The sequence below is a fragment of the Prionailurus bengalensis genome, chromosome X (assembly GCF_016509475.1).
Source record: "Prionailurus bengalensis isolate Pbe53 chromosome X, Fcat_Pben_1.1_paternal_pri, whole genome shotgun sequence".
NCBI classification, from domain to species: Eukaryota; Metazoa; Chordata; class Mammalia; order Carnivora; family Felidae; genus Prionailurus; species Prionailurus bengalensis.
Window position 1 is genome coordinate 42,396,702 of NC_057361.1, and position 22,568 is coordinate 42,419,269.

General features: G+C 40.1%; 1 protein-coding gene and 1 pseudogene across 1 annotated transcript; both read left to right on the plus strand.

Annotated features, from left to right (window-relative positions):
* Positions 1 to 11,394: 11,394 nt before the first annotated feature.
* LOC122477053 lies at positions 11,395 to 12,815 on the plus strand (annotated as a pseudogene).
* A 463-nt stretch (positions 12,816 to 13,278) lies between these two features.
* Positions 13,279 to 21,902, plus strand: LOC122476953 (protein SSX1-like). The gene is made up of 8 exons (XM_043569877.1): positions 13,279 to 13,372; positions 14,357 to 14,492; positions 14,928 to 15,042; positions 15,652 to 15,750; positions 18,143 to 18,192; positions 19,794 to 19,929; positions 20,777 to 20,878; positions 21,356 to 21,902. Exons 2-7 carry the CDS (start codon positions 14,391 to 14,393, stop codon positions 20,872 to 20,874), a joined length of 600 nt encoding a protein of 199 aa, XP_043425812.1. The 5' UTR covers positions 13,279 to 13,372; positions 14,357 to 14,390; the 3' UTR covers positions 20,875 to 20,878; positions 21,356 to 21,902.
* Positions 21,903 to 22,568: the final 666 nt, after the last annotated feature.

Here is a 22,568-nt window from a genome sequence, read left to right on the forward strand (position 1 = left end):
TGTGACAAGTACCTCGTGACTGCAGGAGGACCTGGGTGCCCCAAGGGTCTGAAATAGCAAAACCATTGAGTGCCTGTAGAATGTCACTGTGAGCTTCTAAAAATCCAGGACCAGTCCGGCCACAATGAAAAGGGACAAAGGAGAAGGTCCACCCTGAAATATTGTCCTTCTGGTGGGGCTATTGTTGAAAATCTTGCCCTACTCTGATTCTCCTGACCCTTATAGAAACCTTTGCCTATCCAACACTCTTGTGAAGTTGGTTCATGGTACAAGACATTCACATCTGCAGAGTATTCTCCAAGACTTACAAGAATTAGCTGTTCTCTTGGGGCAGGAGGACTGGGCAGATCCCAGGTTGGTCATGGGGAAAGCAGAAGAACCTGGGAAATTGGGGCAATTTTTTCACTAATACCAGAAATGCCAGCCAGCATGCTCAGCTGAGGTAACAGGAGCATCAGTGTTTCATATTTCCAGGGACAGTAATACTCAAACTTTTGACTGATTGCTTTCATCTTTGAAATACTAGTCACTCAGGAAATACTAGTCATTCAGGAAATAGGAAATTTTTGGTTAACTTTGGACAACTTTCATTTCTTCCTCTGAGCACATTGGAGCTATTGCATGAAGCTGGACCCTCCCATTTTCTTTTTTTCAGTTTTTTTTGTATTAAGAAATTTTCCAGGCTTTATTGAGATATAATTGACACATAACATTGAGTAAGTTAAGAGCTACCCATTTTCAATCATGCAGATGGTTTCCTTTTCAAAAGAGTCCCCTTTACCTCAATTTTTAGAGAAAATAAAGACTGTGCATTGAAAAGACAAAAGAAATAAGTAGGAGATTTAAGAGATACACACAGAAGAAGGCAATGTAAAGATTAAACACAGAAAGATATGAGGAGGTTAACCTTGAAGATTGTAGCAATGCCACCAAAAGTCAGGGAATAAAGACAGTGACAGGAACTGGAAGAGGTAAGGTAAGGCATGATTCTCCCTAGAGCCTGTGGAGGGAACACAGCCCTCTGACAGCTTGATATTGACCGGTGATACTGATTTCAGACATATGGCCTACAGAACCATGAGAAAATAATTTTCTGTTGTTTGTGTCAACAAGTTTGTGGTAATTTGTTATAGCAGCCAGAGGAAACTAATACAGATTTTGGTACCTGGAAGTGGAATGCTGCCATAACAAATACCTAAAAGTGTGAAAGTAAATTTGGAGTTGGATAATGGATAGAGGCTAGAAAAATGTTGAGAAGCTTGATGGAAAAATCCTAGATTGAATTAAACAAATTGTTGGTAGAAATATTAACACTGAGTGTTACTCTGGTGAGATCTCAGAAGGAAGTGAAGAGCATGGAAGATAAAACATACATCATTTTAGAAAATACATGTATTGTCAAAAGTAAAATGTTAGAAATATGAATATTAAAGGTTATGCTGGTGGTAAATAGGAAGGAAATGAGGAGCATGTTATTGGAAACTGGAGGAAAGGCAATCTTTGTTACACACTGACAAAACTTACCTGAATTATGTCCTACCATCATGTGGAAAGCAGAAATTATAGGTGACAAACTTGGATATTTAGCTGAGAGGATTTCTAAGCAAAGTGTTGAAGGTATGGCCTAATTTATTCCTGCTGCATTAGTTAAGTGTCAAAGGAAAGAGATAAATTGAGGAAAGAACTATTAAGCAAAATAGATCCAGGACTTGGTGATTTGGAAATTTTTCAGCATATCAACATTGTAAAATACACAAAATTAAGCTATTTACTCTCATGAAGGTGTGCTATGGTGAGAAAGTCAAGAATGTGGTTGTGTTTGCTAATACTGAAGAGAGTAAGTGTGTGACTCATGAATCTCTTCAACCATCTCAGCCATAGCTAGGAATAGAGATGGGATTATCTGGGAAGGATCTGTGCAAGACCCTATGGACTAATGGCATGAATTGCTGTGACATATGGGAAATCTACAAGGTTTTTGAGAATATCATTAGAAAAATTGCCAGAATGGACTGAAAGAGGCAGAGGCAGAGGCAGGACAAACTGGAGGAAGACTGTTAGACTCCCAAAATGTTACAGACACAAAGAAAGGATAATAAAACTGGAGATTTTTACCTCTTAGTCCCCTTTATCGATTTTTCCCATCCCCCTCATTTGGTGACCACAAGTTTGTTCTTTGTATTTATGACTGTTTTTGTTTTATTCTGTTTGTTCACTTATTTGGTTTTTTAGATTCCACATATAAATGAAATCATACAGTATTTGTCTTTCTCTATCTGACTTATTTCACTTAGTATAACACCCTCTAGGTCCATCCATTTTGTTGCAAATGACAAAGTTTGATTCTTTTTTGCATATATATTTATGGCATATATATATCACATATCCTTTATCTATAGATGGACACTTAGTTTGCTTTCCATAACTTGGCTGTTGTAAATAATGCAATAAACATAGGGGTGCATATATATTTTTGAGCTAGTGTTTTCATTTTCTTTGAGTAAACACACAGAAGTGGAATTGTTGAATTGTATGGTATATCTATTTTAATTTTTTGAGGAACCTCCGCATTGTTTTCCACAGTGGCCATACCAATTTACACTCCCACCAACGGCACATGAAGATTCCCATTTTTACACATCTTCACCAACACTTGTTGTATCTTATCTTTTTGATACTAGCCATTTGGACTGGTGTGAGGTGATATCTCATTGTAATTTTGATTTACATTTTCCTAATGTTTAGTGATGTTGAAGATCTTTTCATGTGTCTGTTACCCATCTCAGTGTCTTACTTGGAAAAAGGCCTATTCAGATCCTATGCCTATTTTTTAATCAGATTGTTCATTTTTATGGTTTTGAGTTGTATGTGCTCCTTATATATTTTGGATATTACCCCCTATCAGATATGTCATTTGTGAATATCTTCTCCCATTCAGTAGGTAGGCTTTTTGTTTGTTGATGGATTCCTTCACTGTGCAAAAGCTTTTTGGTTTGATATAGTACCAATTGTTTATTTTTTATTTTGTTGCCCTTGCTTCAGGAGACAGATACAAAAACATATTGTTAAGACCAATGTCCAAGAGTTTACTACCTAATTTTTCCTTTAGGAGCTTTAAGGCTTCAGGTCTTACATTTAGGTCTCTAATTAATTTTGGTGTTATTTATGTATATGGTGTAAGAAAGTGGTCCAGTCATTCTTTAGCATGTAACTGTACAGTTTTCCCAACATCAACTTATTGAAGAGACTATCTTTTCCCCACGCTATAATCTTGCCTCCTTTGGCATAGGTTAATTAACCATATAAGAATGGGTTTATTTTTAGGTTATCTATTTGGTTCCATCAATCTGTGTTATTGTCTATTTTTGTTCCAGTACCATAGAGTTTTGATTACTATAGCTTTGTAGTATGGTTTGAAATCTATACTATATTAACTTTCTATGTTATAGTATGATACCTCCAGCTTTGTTCTTATTTCTCAAGATTGCTTTGGCTATTCGGTAACTTTTGTGATTTCATACAAGTTTTAGAATTGCTTGTTCTAGTCCTGTGAAAAAAGTTATTGGTATTTTGATAGGGATTACATTGAATCTGTAGATCACTTTGGATATTATGGACATTTTAACAATATTAATTCTTCCAATCCATGACCATGGTATATCTTTTAAATTATTTGTGTCATCTTCAATTTATTTCATTAATGTCATATCTTTCAGAATATGGGTCTTCCACCTCTGTAGTTAAATTTATTCCTAGGTGTTTTAGCCTTTTTGATGAACTTGTAAATAAGATTGTTTTATTAATTTATCTTTCTGATAATCTGTTATTAGTGCACAGAAATGCAACATATTTTTGTATATTAATTTTCTTTCCTGAAACTTTATTCAATTAAATTTATTAATTTTAATAGTTTTTTCAGTGGGGTCTCTAGGGTTTTCCCATATATAGTATCATATCATCTGCAACTAATGACACTTTTACTTCTTTCTTACCAATTTGGATGTTTTTTATTTCTTTTTCTTGCTTAATTATTGTGACTAGAACTTTCAGCACTATGCTGAATAAAAGTGGTGAGTGAGCATTCTTATCTTGTTCCTGATCTTAGAGCAAAGGCTTTCAGCTTTTCACTATTGAGTATGATATTAGTTGTGGGTTTGTCATATACGGCCTTTATTATATTGAGGTATGTTCCCCCATACCCACTTTATTGAGTTTTTTTTTTAATATCATGAATGGATGTTGAATTTTGTCAAATGCTTTTTCTGCATCTATTGAGATGGCTGTATAATTTCCATTTTTAATTTTGTTGATGTGCTGTATCACGTTGATTTGTGAATTTTTTTAAATTTTTGTAATATTTACTTATGTTTGAGAGAGAGAGAGAGAGAGAGAGCGCAAGTGGGGAAGGGGCAGAGAGAGATGGAGACACAGAATCCAAAGCAGGCTCCAGCCTGTGATCTACCAGCACAGAACCTGATGCAGGGCTTGGACTCACGAACCATGAGATCATGACCTGAGCTGAAGTTGGACACTTAACCAACTGAGCCACCCAGATGCCCCTGAATTTTATTTATTTATTTATTTATTTGAGAATATCGAACCATCTTCCATCTCTGGAATAAATACCACTTGATCTTCGTGAATGATCCTTTTTATGTATTATTGAATTAGGTTTGCTAATGTTTTGTTGAGGACTTTTGCATCTATATTCAACAGGGATATTGGACTGTAATTTTCTTTTTTTGTAGTGTCTTTATCTGGGTTTGGTATCAGGGTACTGCTGCCCTTGAATGAATTTGGAAGTGTTCTTTCTTCTTTGAGTTCTTGGAATAGTTTGATAAAGATACATATTAACTCTCCTTTAACTGTTTGGTAGACAGGGGCCTGGGTGATTCAGTCGGTTAAGCATCTGACTATTGATTCTGGCTCAGGCCATGATCTCATGGTTCATGAGATAGAGCCCCACATTCGACTCTGCACTGACAGTGTAGAGCCTGCTTGGGATTCTCTCTCCCTCTCTCTCTGCCCCTTCCCCATTGGCGCTCTCTCTCTCTGTCTCAAAATATTAAATGTATATTTGGTAGAATTCACCAGTAAAGCCATCTGTACTGGCGCTGGTGCTGGACTTTGTTTGTTGGGAGGTTTTTGTTCACTGAGTCAAAATCCTTTAGTAATCAGTCTAGTCAGACTTTCTATTTTTAAAAATATTTTTAATGTTTATTTATTTTTGAGAGAGAGAGAGAGAGACCATGGAGGGAAGGGGAAAGAAGGAGAGAGAGTGGGGACAGGGGATCTGAAGTGGGCTCTGTGCTGACAACAGAGAGCCTGATGCGGGGCTCATACTCATGAACCATGAAACCATGACCTGAGCCAAAGTCGGTCACTTAACCGATTGAGCCACCTAGGCACCCCTAGATTTTCTGTTTTTTATGATTCAGTCTTGGAAGATTGTAAATTCTAGGAAATTACCCATTTTTCTATGTTGTCCAATTTGTTATATAATTATTCATAATTCTCTTATAATCCTTTGTATTGCTGTAGTGTCCATTTTCTTTCCTTCCTAATTTTATTTATTTGAGTCCTCTTTTTCTTGAGTCTGGCTAAAGGTTTATCAATTTTGTTTAAATTTTCAAAGAACCAGTTTTGCATTTCACTAATCTTCTTTATTGATTTTTGTCTCTATTTCATGTATTTCCATTCTGATCTTTATGATTTCCTTCCTTCCACTAACTTTGAGCTTTGTTCTTCTTTTTCTATTTCCTTTAGGTGTAAGCTTAGATTGTTTATTTGAATTTTTCTTTTTCTTTAGGTAGGCCCATATCAGCATAAACACTCAGAACAGTTTTTGTTGTGTCCCAAAGATTTTGGAATGTTGGGTTTCCATTTTTATTTGTCCCAACGTATTTTTTTATTTCCTCTTTGATTTTTTTTATTGACCCATTAGTTGTTTAGTAGCATATTGCTTAATTTCCATTTATTTTTTCCAGTTTTTTCTTTGTAATTGATTTGTAGTTTCATACCATTATATAGTCAGAAAAGATGCCTGATATGATTTTAATAATGTTCAAATTATTGAGACTTGTTTTGTGGCCTAACATGTGATCTATCCTGCAGAATGTTCCATGTGCACTTGAAAAGAATATGTATTCTGCTGTTTGGGAATGGAATGCTCTGTATATATCTGTTAAGTCCATCTGGTCTAATGTTTCATTCATACCCATCATTTGCTTATTGATTTTCTTTTTTTAATGTTTATTTATTTATTTTGATGGGGGAGGGGGTAGAGGGAGAGAGAGACAACCCCAATCAGGCTCTGTGCTAACAGCACAGAGCTCAATGTGGGGCTTAATCCCACAAACCATGAGATCATGATCTGAGCCAAAATCAAGAATTGGATGCTTAACCAACTGAGCCACCCAGGAGCCCCTGCTTATTGATTTTCTATCTGAATGATTGAACCATTGATGTGAGTGGTGTGTCGAAGTCCCCACTATTATTGTATTATTATCAATTTCTCCCTTTATGTTTGTTAGTATTTGCATTATATATTTAGATGCTCCTATTTTGGTGCATAGATATTTACAATTTTTATACCCTCTTGTTATATTCCTCTTTACCATTATGTTATACCCTTCTTTATCTCTTGTTACAGGCTTTGTTTTAAAAGCTATTTTGTCTGATATAAGTATTGCTACCCCAGCTTTTTTCTCATTTCCATTTGCATGGAATATCTTCTTCCATCTCTTCACTTTCAGTCTGTATGTGTCTTTAGGTCTGAAGTGAGTCTGTTGCGGGCAGCATATATAAGTGGGTCTTGTTTTTTTTAATCCATTTAGTCGCCCTATGTCTTTTGATTTATTCCATTTACACTTAAAGTAATTGTTGACAGGTAAGTACTTATTGCCATTTTGTTAATTGTTTTCTGGTTGTTTTTGTAGTTCTTTTCTGCTTTCTTCTTCTCTTGCTCTCTTCCATTATGATTTGATTATTTTCTTTAGTGTTATGCTTGGATTCCTTTTTATTTTATTTGTGTGTGTGTGTGTGTATCTATTATAGGTTTGTGGTCTGTGGATACCATGAGGTTCATATGTAACACCCTATATAGATAGCAACCTTATTTAAATCTATAGTTGTTTAAGTTCAAACACATTCTAAGATCACTACATTTCTACTCCCTCCCCTCCTGAATGTTTCATGTATTTGATGTCATAATTTGCATTTCTATTTTGTGTATCACTTAACTACTTATTGTAGATATATTTGATTTTACTACTTTTGTTTTTTAATCTTCATACTAGCTTTATAAGTTATTAATCTACTACCTTTACTATATGCTTGCTTTTACCAATTTTTTATTTCTCAATTTTCTTACATCTAGTAATGACCTTCTTTTTTTCCATGTAAAGGAGTCTCTTTAACATTTCTTGAGAGCCTGATTTAGTGGTGATAAACTTCTTTAACTTTTGTTTGTATGGGAAACTCTTTATTTCCCCTTAAATTTTGAATGATAATCTTGCTGAAGTAGTTTTGATTGCAGGTTTCTTTATCCTTCATCACTTTATTTTTTTTAATTAGGTAATGTTTATTTTCAAGACAGAGAGAGAGCATGAGAGATAGAGACAGGGAGGGGCAGAGAGAGAGAAGAAGACACGGAATCTGAAGCTGGCTCCAGGCTCTGAACTATCAGCACAGAGCCCGACACAGGGCTCGAACTCATGGACCGCAATATCATGACCTGAGCTGAAGTTGGACACGTAACTGATGGAGCCACCAAGGCACCCCTCCTTCATCACTTTAAATGTATCATGCCACTCCCTTCTGGCCTGCAAAGTTTCTGCTAAAATATCAGCTGATAGCCTTAAGGGTGTTCCCTTGTATGTAACTAATTACTTTTCTCTTGCTGCTTTTAAGATTCTCTCTTTATCTTTAATTTTTGACATTTTAACTATTATGTGTCTTAGTGTGTACCTTTTGGGGCTCATTTATTTGGGGACTTCTGTGATCCCTGGACCAGAATATCTGTTTCCTTCCCCACGCTAGAGAAGTTTTCAGCTACCATTTCTTCAAATATGTTTTCTGCCCCTTTCTCTCTCTCTTCTCCTCTGGGACACCTATAACATAAATACTAATATGCTTGATGTTGTCTGAGAGGTCCCTTAACCTATCCTCATATTTTAAATTCTTTTTTTTAAATTTTTGCTGTTTAGGTTGAATGATTTCCACTACACTGTCTTCCAGATAGTTTATCTGTTCTTCTGCATCCTCTAATCTTTTGTTGATTTCCTCTAGTATGTTTTTCGTTTCAGTTATTATATTCTTCAGCTCTGATTTGTTTTTATATATGTATTTTTTCTCTCTTTGTTCACATTCTAAATGAGTTTATTCACTCTTTTCCCAAGTTCTGTGAGCATCTTTATGATGATTACTTTGAACTCTTTATCAGATAGACTGCTCATCTCCATTTCATTTAATTCTTTTGCTAAGGTTTTGACTTATTCTTTCATTTGGAACATATTCCTCTGTCTCCTCATTTTATCTGATTCTCTGTGTTTGTTTCTGTGTATTAGGTAGGTCAGCTACATCTACTGGTCTTTAAGGTAGTGGCCTTAGTAGAAGGCATCTTATGGGACCCAGAAGCACAATCCCCTCTAATCACCAGAAGTGGGCACTCCAGGGGTGTCCCTTATGTAGGCTGCATGTGCCTTCCTATTGTGAATGGGCTACAACTGCTGTGAGAATGCTGGTGGGTGGGGCTGACCCCCAGCATGACTGCCTGAGAGGCCTGGTTGAAGCTGCTGTAGATTTGTTGGTGGGTAGAGTTATCCCCTGGTGTTACTGGCTGTGAGGCCTGTCCATGACTCTTACAGGCATGCTGGTGGAGGAAGCTGTGCTTCCCTGTCACAGGAATCACTTTGCAGGGGCACTGGTCCCAAAGGAGGCTGTCCATAGAAAGTGGTGGGGCAGGAGCTTCACCTGGGGCAGGTGAAGGGGTGCCTATTGAAGTGGGTGCATTGGTAAGGTAGGGCTGCAAGGAGTCAGACAAGATAAGTGGTACTATCAAGGTAGATGGACAGTGACAGAACTGGTGCCTGCCAACATTGGGCCAGCTAGGCACCTGTCAACACTTCTGTTCCAGGAAAAATTTCCTACAGATCTCTACCCCTCCAGCACATGCCCTAAAATTAGCCAATAAATCTTCTTCATATATGGCCTAGCTGCTTTTCAAACTTCTGCCTCTGTGCTGGGTGTCAGAGCAAGTGAGATTGTGTAAGCCCTTTAAAAACAGAGCCTTGGGGGGCACCTGGATGGCTCAGTTGGTTGGGCATCCGACTTCGGCTCAGGTCATGATCTCACTCACAGTTCGTGAGTTCAAGCCCCATGTCGGGCTCTGTGTTGACAGCTCAGAGCCTGGAGCTCATTTCAGATTCTATGTCTCCCTCTCTCTCTGCCTGTCCCTCACTCACACTCTGTCTCTCTCTCTCAAGAATAAATAAACATTAAAAATATTTTTTTAATAAAAATTTTTTTTAAAACACAGAGCCTTGGTTTCCTACAGTCCACCAGTTCTCCCAGAGTTAAGCCCCACTGATTTTTTAAAGCCAAATGTTATGGAGGCTCATCTTCCTGGTGCATATCTTCAGGGCTGGGGGTACCCAATATGGAACTTGAACCCTTTGCCCCTCACAGAGGACCCCCATGTCTATCATATTCCTCCCACTTGTGGATTGTTACACCAGGGCTTTGGTTCCCAACCAGGTTTCATCTCTGCCTTTCCTACCCTTCTTGATAGGACTTTTTCTTCATATCTTTGGCTGTGGAAGAGATTTTCTGCTAGTCTCCAAGTCATTCTCAGAAAGAGTTGCTTTAATTGTAGTTACAACCTTGATGTGTCTCTGGGAGGAGGTGAGTTAAGGATATTTCTACTCTGCCATCTTTCCCTCTAATAATGATAACCTGATTTCTAGTGTCCAAGTCCAAAGAGGAATTTTAACCCAGGATGGAGCATGCCAAGAGTTTCATCCATACTTATTTTAAGTGATGAGATTTGGTACTTTTGAGCTGATAATATTAAATGAGATTGTGGACTTGAGTTGATGTATTGAGAAATTTGGGTATTGGTGATGTAGTACATGTGTTTTGCATGTGGGATGGATGTGAATCTTCTGGGACCAGAGGTCAGATTATGGGAGACTGAATAATTTCACCTCTCCCACCAAAGATATTCTATTTCCTGGAATTTATGTGTGTTACCTACAATACCAACAAAAAAAAGACTTTGCCAGTGTGATTAAGTTAAAGATCATGATATAGGGGGGTTATCCTAGATTATTTGGGTGGGTTCTAAATGCATCACAAGTGTTCTTATCAGAGGGAGGCACAGGGAAATTTGTCACCAACAGAAGATAAGAGGGGGATGTGACCATGGAGGTAGAGATTTGAATAATGCAGCCACAGCCAAGGAATGCTGGCAGCCACCAGAAGCTGAAAGAGCAGAGAGAAGATTCTCTCCTAGAGCATCTGGAAGGAGTACAGCCTTGCTGACACCCTCTTTTCAGCTTAGAGAAACTAATTTTAGACTCTGGGAAAATAAATTTCTCTTGTTTTATTCCACAAAACTTTTCGTAACTTGTTACAGCAGCCATAGGAAATTTGGGTGATCATTAAGAGATTATGTAGATTATGTTGAAAGTCCCTTGTAGTTTTAAGATGCATTCATTCATTCAACTAACCAAGAAATATTGAAAGCCATATAAAACAGTAATTAAAAGCACAGACTTTGGACTCAATTCAACTTGGGAGTGAATTGTGTGACCTTGATCAGGCAGCATAACTCTCTGAGCCCCAGTCTCCACATCTACACAATAGGGATAATAACAGTACTTAACTCAAGGTGAGGTTGTGAAAATTACATGGGATAATGCACACATACGGCTTTGTGCTGGGCACAAGGGTCATTGCCCTGTCCCTGTTCTAAGAGACCTATCATTCTGGGAGGAAAAACTTAGAGAGATCAAGACTGTGGACAGAAAGCACAGGAGGAATTGGGGACCCGTTGGAGGCACTGGTGGTAGGGGGTCGGAATGAATTCCTAGAGAAAGTATCTTCTGAGTCCCCTGAGGGACAGAGCAAGCTGTAATTATATGGATACTCTTTTTAATACTATTACTATTAAAATATTACTATTAAGGAGGAAAACATTCTTGATTATCGGGTCTTCTAGAAAAAGCACATCTTTCAAAAACACCTATCAAAAACAGTAAAAAAAAAAAAAAGTTTAAAATAATTCCTGTCCCTCACTGGGTTTGCACAGGGAGTCATGCAGGCCCCCACTTCCACCTTGGCTGCTGACACTGCTACCACCACCATCATTGCCTTGATCCTTTATCCCTCACCATGGCTGAGGACCTGTCTTCGGCCACGTCCTACACCAAAGATAATTTCTACTGCCCCACCTGTTAGGGGGGCTCCAAACCGCCATGGGGCCATGGCCTATCAGCACATTCTGTAAGAAATGTTTTCTGACTGGGGCGCCTGGGTGGCTCAGTCAGTTGAGCATTCGAATTCGACTCAGGTCATGCTGACAGCTCACAGCCTGGAGCCTGCTTCCAATTCTGTGTCTCCCTCTCTCTCTTCCCCTCCCCCCACTATCTCTCTCTCTCTCTCTCTCTCTCTCTCTCTAAAATAAATAAACATTGAAAAATTTTTTAAAGAAATGTTTTCTGATTTTAACAAGAGAGAGCAGAATACGTTGTCCCCTCTGTTATAGAAATGTGACTAGACTTAAGACAGAATGTCCCGAACAAGCCTTAGACCTTGAAACTGTCATGATGAAGTTTTCAGGTAGTTGTAGATGCTGTGCAAAACAGATTAAATCCTGTTACTTGAGATATCATTACAAATTTTATTAAGAAGTATCAAGATGGAGGGGGCACCTTGTTGACTCAGTCGGTTGAGCATCCAACTCTTGATTTCAGCTCAGATCATAATCTTGCAGTTCGTGCAATCAAGCCCCCCATCAGGCTCTGTGCTGACAGTTCTGGGCCTGCTTGAGGTTCTCTCTCTCTCTCTCTCTGCTTCTCCCCTGCTCATACACTCTCTCTCCCTCAAAATAAATAAATAAATAAACTTAAAAAAAAAGAAATATCAAGATAAGGACATCTGGGTGGCTCAGTCAGTTGAGCATCCATCTGTTGATTTTGGCTCAGGTCATGATCCCAGGATCATGACTTCAAACCCTGCATCAGGCTCTGCACTGAGCATGGAGCCTGCTTAAGATTCTTTCTTTCTCCCTCTGCCCCTCTCCCCTGCTCTCTCCCTCTCTCTCAAAAAGGAAAGCTTTCAAGATGAATATTGTGTTTCTTCTATCATTCCAAATTTTCAGATCTCTCAAGATTCCGTAGAGAATATTAATAGGAGTGAAACACTCACCTCTAACAACACAGAGATTTGTTAAGAGAATACAAGCTTTTCTGGGCATCCCATCATTAAGTGTCCCTTTTGTCAAGGGTCAAATTTTACCTGACAGCGTTTATGGAATCATTGTAACAATGATCACATAGTTCCTATTTCAGACAGTACCGGTGATATGCCCTATTTGTGTGTCTCTTCCTTGGGGAGCTCCTAGCCAAATAACTAGAAATTTTGTTAGTCATCTAATCAAACACATCAGTTTGATTATGGATAATTTGCTAATCTTCATCTAGAATGAGGAAATCCAATATGAGACTGCTGTTGAAGGATCGACTTATAAAGACTGTAGACATCTCTGCAGCTTTGTACCTGCAAATGCTATCTTTAATGGGACAACTACATGAAGTCTCTGTTTCAATAACTTCATACATATATTAATGAAAGGAATTCAATCTTTTAAAAGTTTAAAATTCTGAAGTCACTAGAGTAGTCCTAGAAAAGACCCCCATACCTGAGGAAGTTGGAGATTGATAGCAAGGATTTGAGGTGATGGTTTCATATTCCGCATTTATTAAAACTAAACAACAAATGCACAGAACCGAGCAGTACGCTGAAGAAAAAGGGACCATCTGAGCATGCGCACTTAAGGGCCTACGGAAGCTAGAGCGGCCAACTTTGGCAGAGCACAATCCTGCTTCAAGCGTGAAAATCAACCCACTGTGAAAAAAACGGTACTGTCCCTGGAGCTGGACTTAAGAGACCCCGTGACTGACTCCCTTGCCTCGCCTACTTTCTTACCCCCTGATTGGCCAGTTCAAGTTCATTCACTGTTCTGATTGGTTGATTGTCCTTGGGCAGTAGAATTGTGGGATATCATCCGTTGGAGCGACTTTTCGCCTCTGCTTCGCCTCTGAGGGAAGCGTTCTTTTCAGACAGTTGCGGACTGGTCAAAGGTGGGCAGGTAAAAAAGTAATGAATCTCCACAGTCACTCAAGTAGTTTAATTCTCGCTGGGCCTCCCAACATCCTCAATATCCCTAGGACTGAGAAGTGACTTAAAGCCTTTCAGGGCAATCCCCGTCAGGCAAAGATAAAACTAGTTTTTCGTCTGTGAGACTTTCTAATTGGCCTTCCTGAGGAAAGAACTCCCGTCAGCCTGAGAAACCCCCAAACCAGCTAGATGCCCCTATATTTCTTCAACCAGAGATAATAGCCACTGTCTAAGTGACTCTTTTATTGACTCCTCTAGGATAGAGCATAAACCTTCTTTGCCTTAGAGACCCCTGAATTTTCTGTCCCTAAGAGATTCCCAATGTTGAGGAACACCAGATTGCTGCATTGAAACTCTCCACGTTGCTGCATTGCCTAAATGATGGCTGATCGAGTAGTCTTGGAGATTCTAGCTGTCTTCACACCAATAATTTTCAAATAACCTAATAATGGGCTCTAAATCCACTTTATGTTAGCAATCCTCATTTATTTTCAACAGAGCAAAACCCCACATCCCTCTGCCTGAAAACCTAAACCCATCTGTCAGAGACACCATATGGTCTCTGGGACTTACCTCCTCACTCTTTTGCCTCAAAACATGCCCCTTTCCCCCTCATAAAACTAGATGCTCACTTCACTTCTTGCCCAACAAGGTTGTCTTTATATCTTTCCTTCAGGATAAGCCAAACTTCAGGCGAACTATCAACAGTAACAAATCCCTTCTCAAAGTCTCAAGGATGCATTAATGCTTACAGAAAACCTGTCATTCCTAACCAGTACTTCTCCCAAAGATCTCCAGCTCCCTGTTCATTTGACTCTGCCCCCCCCCAACCCACACCCCCACAGCCATGTCCTTTTTCAGAGGCAGATAAGCCCAGGATGGAGAAAAGTAGAACCTAGAACTCTAGGTAACTGACGAAATGTAGCCTACCCTCAGTGCTATCTCCCTTCCTCAGGTCCTTTGGATACATGACTGGAGAGATTTAGGTTATGTCCCTTCAAGATCAAACCATCTCCAGCGCTATGAACAAAGGCAACTCCTTTGCAAAGAGGCCCAAAGAGGTTACCCAGAAATCAGAGAAGAAATGCAAGGTGAGGTGATCTGGAGGGGGCAGAGGAGTGGCCCAGGGGACACTGTAGAGTGACTAGATTTCTGAGGAGGTGAGGTAAGAGGCACTGGAGAAAAGGAGCAGGGTGTCAGGGGGAGATCCAGAGACTCAGGAGCTTCCCATCCTCACTCTCTCCTCATCCACCATCCCTGGAGACAACAGATCTGTGACTTTGCACTGCATTTGGTGACTCTCAGTCCATTCTGGAAGGTGAAAGAGCATGCTACCAGCATTAAGCATCTACTGCATGCCTGGGGAAAGGCTAGAGAATGTTACCCATGACATTAACTGCGAAGGATTATTATCCCCAGTTCACAGATCCAACATTGAGATCCTGTGGCAGAGGAAGAGACCCCAACTGAAGACCAGACATGTTTAGCTGAGTTGCTGTTAGGATTTACTTATTTTTCTTTCCTAGGAATTCGAGGCTATTTCCAAGTTCTTCTCTAAGGAAGAGTGGGCAAAACTTGGATACTCAGATAAAATCACCTATGTGTACATGAAGAGAAACTATGACATCATGACTGGTCTAGGTAACAGGAAGTTCTGGGTACAGACAAACCTGGGAACACATCACTACCCCCTCAGTCCCTTTACATGCCACGGCTTCTTCCTAGGCTGCAAGTGTCCCACACCTGCCCTTTGTGTGGGGAGAAATCCTAGGGCAACTTCAGGGCATTCTTTTCTTTTTTTCTTTTCTTTCCTTTCCTTTCCTTTCCTTTCCTTTTTTTTTTTTTTTTTTAGTGTTTTATTTATTTTTGAGAGAGCTAGCATGAGCAGGGGAGGGGCAGAGAGACAAGGAGACAGGGAATCTGAAGCAGGCTCCACGCTGACACCAGCAAGCCTGATGCAGGGCTCAAGCTCACCAACTGTGAGATCACAACCTGAGCTGAAGTTGGACGCTCAACCGACTGAGCCACCCAGGCGCCCCTCTGCTCTTTTCTATTCTGTGCAGGGCTGAGGGCCTGGGGTGGCCACAAAGATGCTCAAACATAGATCCCACATGTTTCTCTTCTGCTCACCCTTGTTGGGATTCCCCCAGCTGATGAGCTTTACTTTTCCTGCTGCTTCCCAGGATCCCACCCCACATTCCTCTCCTCTCAGGTTGTCTCTTAAAGAACAAATATTTTGCTTCTTTCTAGGTCTCAAGACCACCCTCCCAGCCTTCATGTGTCCTAAAAAATGTGCCACAAAGTCCAGTGGGCATGATTCTGATGAAGACCAGGACTCCAGGAATGAGAGTAAGTGGACAGGAAGGGCCTGGAAAGGGTCTCCTAAAGCCCAACTGCTTTGGGTCCAGCTGCTTGGGAAGGATTCTCAGGAGTTTGCTCTCTCAAAAGTATCATGGCTGAGTGAGAAAAGTTGGATGTAGAAGGTTAAGTAGAGCCAGAGGCCATTCATATAAAATCCTAAAACATGCAAAATGAGAGTATATATTTTTATGGATAATAAGCAAATGGTAAATGTATAAAACCTGAATGAGAATAAAACCCATCAAATTCAGGAATGCAGAAAGAGGGAGGGCAGGGATCAGTGAGGACTGTACAGATGACTTCAGCTGTTACTTGTTTATTGTGTTTTGTTATATATATTTTTAAGTTTTATTTATTTATTTTGAGAGAGTGTGTGTGTGAGAGAGAGCAGGGAAGGGGCAGAGAGTGAGAGAGAGAGAGAATCACAAGCAGGCTCTGCAGTGTCAGCATGGAGCCCGATGTGGGGCTCGAACTCACAAACCATGACATCATGACCTGAGCCAAAATCCAGTCAGACGCTTAACCAACTGAGTCACCCAGGTGCCCCATGTTTTCTTATATTTTGAATAAAGATCTCAGAACAATCTGAAGCAGTTGTGGGATAATGGTAATATCTGACTAGACTCAGTGATAGATGTTCACGTGTTTCCCATATTATTCTCTATAATTTTCTGTACATTTGAAACATTTCTTTTTTTTAATGTGTTACTGTTATTGCTCAACACAGTTGAATCACAGGACAATTAAGAAAAATATAATTAAAGTCTAAATCCATGTGGAGCACCTGGCTGGCTGTTGGTAGAGCATGCGACTCTTGACCTCGGTGTCATGAGTTCAGGCCCCACATTGGGCATAGAAATTACTTTTTTAGTATATGTGCTGCCAAAGTGAGCACAGAAGTTACTTTTTTTAAAAAAAAGTATAAATCCACAAAAAACTTCAAGAGTCAATTTCATAATAGGGCAGAGGTATTGGGTAAATATCTTAAGAGAGAGTGATTAATGCATTATATAATATACATATATGTGTGTGTGTGTGTGTGTGTGTGTGTATAATGCATTATATGGATTATATAGTGACATACAGCTATTTGGTGTTTTTACCCAAACCAAGTAGTCTTTTTGCTCCTAATCCAACCTGATTCTAGGTGTTGAGCTTGGGAGAGAGTTTGAGACAGCGATTCTCCACACACGAGCTTTTCTAGTTGTCAGTGAGCACAGGTAACACACAGTGAAAAGGGTAGCAGATTCTAGAAATCTGTGTGCATTTGAGCAGTGTGTGTACTCGCTGTAAAGAGGATGAGATATACTCACTTGGTCTCTGCTCTGACGGCACAGTTGTAAGCAGACAGAGTCAGAATGTTCAAACCATCTCCAACAGACCTGTGACTCTCCAGGAAGACAGACCAGATTCCACAAGTTCCCAAAACTACTGTGAGAGGGCTGAAAATCTAGTGCTTGAAAATCTACAAAATTTTTGACACTAAGGGAGTATCTTTTTATTATTATCATTTATTTATTTTTAGGGAGAGAGTGTGTGAATGGGGGAGGGACAGGGAGAATCCCAAGCAGGCCCCGCACCAGGACCATGACATGGGGCTCGGACCTACGAGCTGTGAGATCATGACCTGAGCCAAAACCAAGAGGTGGATGTTTAACTGACTGAGCCACCCAGGCACCCCTGACACTAAAGGAGTATTTTTTTACTGGAAACATTCCAGAACCACTGCTAAATCATCCATGGTTCATCATACACCTAATGACTTGGTTAAAGTATAACTGGCATATTATAAAATTCACCAGGTTTAAGTAGATAGTGATTTTAGTTGTCACACATCTTTAAATGAATGCAATCAATTTAGTTTAATTAATTCAGTTTAATTGGGGGGAGACGCAAGAAATATGTAGTAGAATAGGATGAGGTAGTGATGGAGTTTAGTTCACATTTTATAAATCATCAGAAGGAAAATTATGAATTATGATGCCATTAATAAATGTATAATCACAATTTAAAGATAATTCAGGGACACCTGGGTGGCTCAGTTGGTGAAGCGTCCAACTTCAGCTCAGGTCATGATCTCACAGTTTGTGGGTTCAAGCTCCACGTCGGGTTCTGTGCTGGCAGTGCAGAGTTTGGAGACTGCTTCGGATTCTGTGTCTCCCTGTCTCTCTCTTTCCCTCACCCACTTGTGCTCTGTCTCTTTCTCTCTCTCAAAAATAAATAAACATCAAAAAAATTTTTTAAAGCCAGTCTCAAAATAACTCCTTGACAATAAGTGGATTCATAACCCTTTCCTCAGAATTCCCTGATACTACAGGAGTCTCTGGTGTTTGGGAATGTTTGTCAACAGAGAAAAACTTCCACTTATCATTTCTTTTAGATGAACCTATTCAGGAGGATTCTGATGTGCAACAGAGAAAACGCCTGAAGGTGAGTATCTCCCAAATCTAAAGAACCAGAGACTCTTTCTTCCTCCACAGATATGAATATCGGTAAGAGCGGGGGAATATTGAATATTGCCTGACCTTTGCTGCCTCCCTTTCATGATCTGTTTATCACAATTCCTGATGTAGCATCAATAACTTAATAATTAGAGATTGTGATAGCTGATACTTCTGTTGTTTTCATACTGATGTCAGATACTATTTTAAGCAATTCACAAGGATTAATTTCGTTAATCCTCAGAAAACCTCTATGATGTTTTCTTATCATTATTCTCAGATAATAATGAGGATATTAGTAATAAAAACTAATCATAAAGATGAGGATGTTGTGGTGCAGAGATGTTAAGTAATTTGCCTGAGACCACAGAGGTAGTGGTAGTAGTCTGTACATTTGAAACATTTCTTTTTTTAAAGGGGTGATTGTTCTTGCTAAACACTGTTAATGAATCACAGGACAATTAAGAAAAGCCCCCAAAGGATTTCCAAGCTCAAGAAACTTTTCATGTGTTTATGAAGTTCGAGGGTTTCTCCCAAAGCTTTACCCCACAGAAGCTGATCATGCTTCTGTTTAGACACCCACTCTCGCAAAATGAAATACCAGCTCCCCTCTGCTCTGTGGCAGGGACACTTTCATGTGGCTTGAGAATGGCCTGAGCTGTCAGCCCCTCCCTACTGTGATCTCCTTTGGGGCTTTGTCAGCATCTGAGGCATCTCTGAAGCCTCGATCCCAGCCCAGGGAGTCCCTCAGAGGTACCTGAATGTTCACTGAATAAGTGATTCCACAATTGTAGAATAAACTCTACTTTAGAGGGTAAAGGCATCTGGGACAGTTGAGACGGTTGGAGACAGTTGAGAGAATTCAAAGAAGGATCATAAAAGAAAGTATTCATTTTCATTATTACCACATTAAAGTGTTTGCAAGCTCAGTACTTTCACTTAGCTTCTTTTACTTTTATTGTTCACTATTTCATAAACGAGGGAACTGAATGAAAGGTAACTTAAGATTGTTGGTCAGTGACACATCCTGATGCAAGCAGAATTGGTATGAGAGCCACCTTGCCTAATTCCACATTCAATGTTCTTGCCAGCATAGGATAGTAGGTGACATCTGGTGCTGCTTTCTTTGCTGTCTATATTAATGTCTGTGAACTATTCCTTTCCTCTCCCTTCCCTGTACTCCTCTCCTCTATACCATTTTCCAGCAGTGTTTTGTCTCTGTGCATTTTTACATTTATTCTCCCTGCAGCTCTCTACTAGCTTCTATGCAAGAAAGGAGCCCCTCATGGGGATTATTAGAATGCTATTCTACCCCAGCTCTTCTGTCTACAACACTCCACTTACATGGAGCATTTTGCTGTTTGCAAGAAGGTGAAGACAAACGTTCTAGCCCTGGAGACATCCTCTTTTAAGCCATTCCTTTTTGTTCTAATCTCCCAGGCTCTTCATAATTTAGGTACAGGTGATATAATGATCTTCCAGGGTTTTAGGACATTAATCAAAGTACTGCATGTGAAGACATTTTGTAAGCTCTAAAGCACTAGAGAAATGCTGTTGATACTGTTTATGTATGACCTTCACATTAAAAAGGTGATGCACAAGAAACCAAAGGAAAAAGATGATTCAGACCCAGTGCCAGTAGCACTTGGCTCTAAGCAGGTTCAGGAACAGCAGCGCTGCCCAGGAAAAGCGAGTGCCCCTGGTAAAAAGAGTAAGAAGAAACCAGGTAAGAGGTAGCTATGTGGGAACGACTCCTCTGTTTCCTGGCTATGTTCAAGTATGTGGTCTAGGTATGGGGGATGGATCTTGGACAGGGTTGTAGCCAGACTGGACTGAGGAGCTCACCGAGCTCCAGCTGAGATATTAGAACATGACTTCCAGGGTCATAGACCTGACTTGTCATTGATATAAAAGCTAAGTAACTAGGGGTGCCTGAGTGGCTCAGTTGGTTGTGTCTGACTCTTGATCTCAGCTCAGGTCATCTCAGGGTTGTGAATTCAAAACCCATGTTGGGCTCCATGCTGAGTGTGGAGCCTACTTTAAAAAAATAAGAATTAAAAATAAAAGCCAAGTGACTATAGGCAAGTCTTCTAAATTCTTTGAACTCCAGATTCCTAGTCCATAAAATGGAAATAAAGAATCATAGTTCACAAATTGTTCAAGGGCGTTAAATCTAGAAAGCTTGACAATATGAAATGTGGTCAAGTAATTCCATCTGTGATAACCTAGGAATGCATCTTACAGTTGTATCCCCAGCCCTCAGCCTGACACACAATATGCCCTTAACACAAATATGCTGAATGAAAGAAGGTCTGAATGAATGTTCTGGTAAGTAAAGAGGTTGGAAATCTAAATCTGACAATGGGAAGAGCCAGAAGCTAAAACTGTGGGCATTTGGTGTGTATTGGTCTAACATCTCAACCTCTCTGAGCCAGAAAGTGTGGAAAACAGACTATGTCGAATGCCTGTGGGCACTTGGGAGGGAGGAGGCATCTCCTTATCTGAAAACAAAACAAAACAAAACAAAACAGAGACTTATACTCCCCAACCCAACCAACTCTTCTCCACCATAGGATCCAAGAAAAGGAAGAATATCTGGGCCAATAGACTGCGCCAAAGAAAGAACCTGATAGCATATGAAGAGATCAGTGATCCCGAGGAAGATGACTAATCCTGTAAGTAACCCTTCAGTCCATACCCGCAGCCCTGCAAAATGTACTTGTCTGTTATAGAACTGGTATCCCATCTTGTCGCTTATTCCCCAAACCATTCCTTTCTCCTAGTCCCTTGGGGTGCAGCATTGAAGCTAAATGATGAGGTTTCCCATGCTCTTTCTGCTCCCTGCTCAGTATACCCAGGGATCCTCCCTACCTAGAATGATGTGGGCTCCCAAACCCCTGGTCAGCTCCTGATGTGTAGGCCACACTTTCCTGTAGTCTGGGAAAATTCAAAAGACAGGTAAGGGGGTGACTATGGCATGAGCATAAGGTTCACTTTGAGGAGCAGTGGGAGATGCATGCAGATGATGAAGTAGGGTAGAATCAGAGTGCTCACAGCCAAGCAGGTGTGGATGAGGAGTTTGGTATTGATTTATCAGACAATAGGAGCTCACTGCCACTGATTCTCCTTCTCTTTCCTTGCCTCAACCTCAGGGATGTACAAGTGCCCATGATAAGAAGCAGAACCTGGTGGCCTTTCATGAACATGGGCATGGCTGTGAATTCCTAGCCATCAGGTGTATAGCAAGCAAAAGAAAGAGTTCACAATAGTGAAAAGTTAAGCATGATTTTTGTTACTGTGCGCCAAATATTCTGTTAGATATAAGAGTTTTGTTGATGAGTAAAACATATACCTAATACATATTTCTTTCTGTGTATCCATGCATTTATCTTAGAAAATAAGTATTGTATTGTCAGGTAATTCTATGCATAGAACAGCACTACCCTCCTCCCCAGATGTGCAGATGTGACTGCTGAGGGCAGTTTTGGGTGTTTGATTTCACATGTTTTCCTCTGCATTTACACACACACATATGGTACTACTATAAGCATTTCCCACGTGCTTTTTCCCCACTACCAGCGTGTCCTGGACAAGTACCATTCATTTTGTTCCTGTTCAGCAGGTGCTCCATGTTGTAAATCCACATTATTAATTTACGTTGTATTAGTCATTGACAGTTAATAAACATGTACAAGCTTTTCTCAGTTGTTTGCTCCTTTCATTCTTCTGCACAGAGCCCTGTGCATATGTGTGAGTGTTTCTTTAGCACGCAGTCTTAGAAGTGTAATTGTTGTGTCAAAGGGCTCATTCATTCAACAAACACCTATTGAACATGTACTGTGTACTGAACACTGCTCTAGGTGCTTGAAAGACATCAGGGAACAAGACAGACAAATGTCCCAGCCCAAATGGAGCTAACATTCTAATGGGTGATGTTTCCAGTTTTTATTTTGATGGACACTATACACCCCAAATTCTGGGGCAGGTGCTGGTTGGACACCGTGGCCTTTGCTCTCTGTAAGATCTCCTTAGTAAGGGGCTGGGATGGTCCATTTGGAAGTCTGTGAGAGGAGACAGAGATAAAACCATCAACTGGGGAATGTAGAAGAATAGAAAAAGGAGTGGTCCCCTGGAGAGCATATGGTGCGCAGGAATGGAAGTTTGCTAGTCATGATGCAGGAGAGCAGCAGATGGAAAAATCCACTGGACAAAAGTATGAAACTGCCCATCAAGGGTCTCATGACCAAAGTTTTGAGGGCTGGGGAGGGGATGAAGAGTTGAGAATGGGAGAGTCTCCTCCTATACATACCATTGCAGACCACATAATCAGCTCTGGGAAAAGGAAGAGGGGAGTCTTTGAGGGAA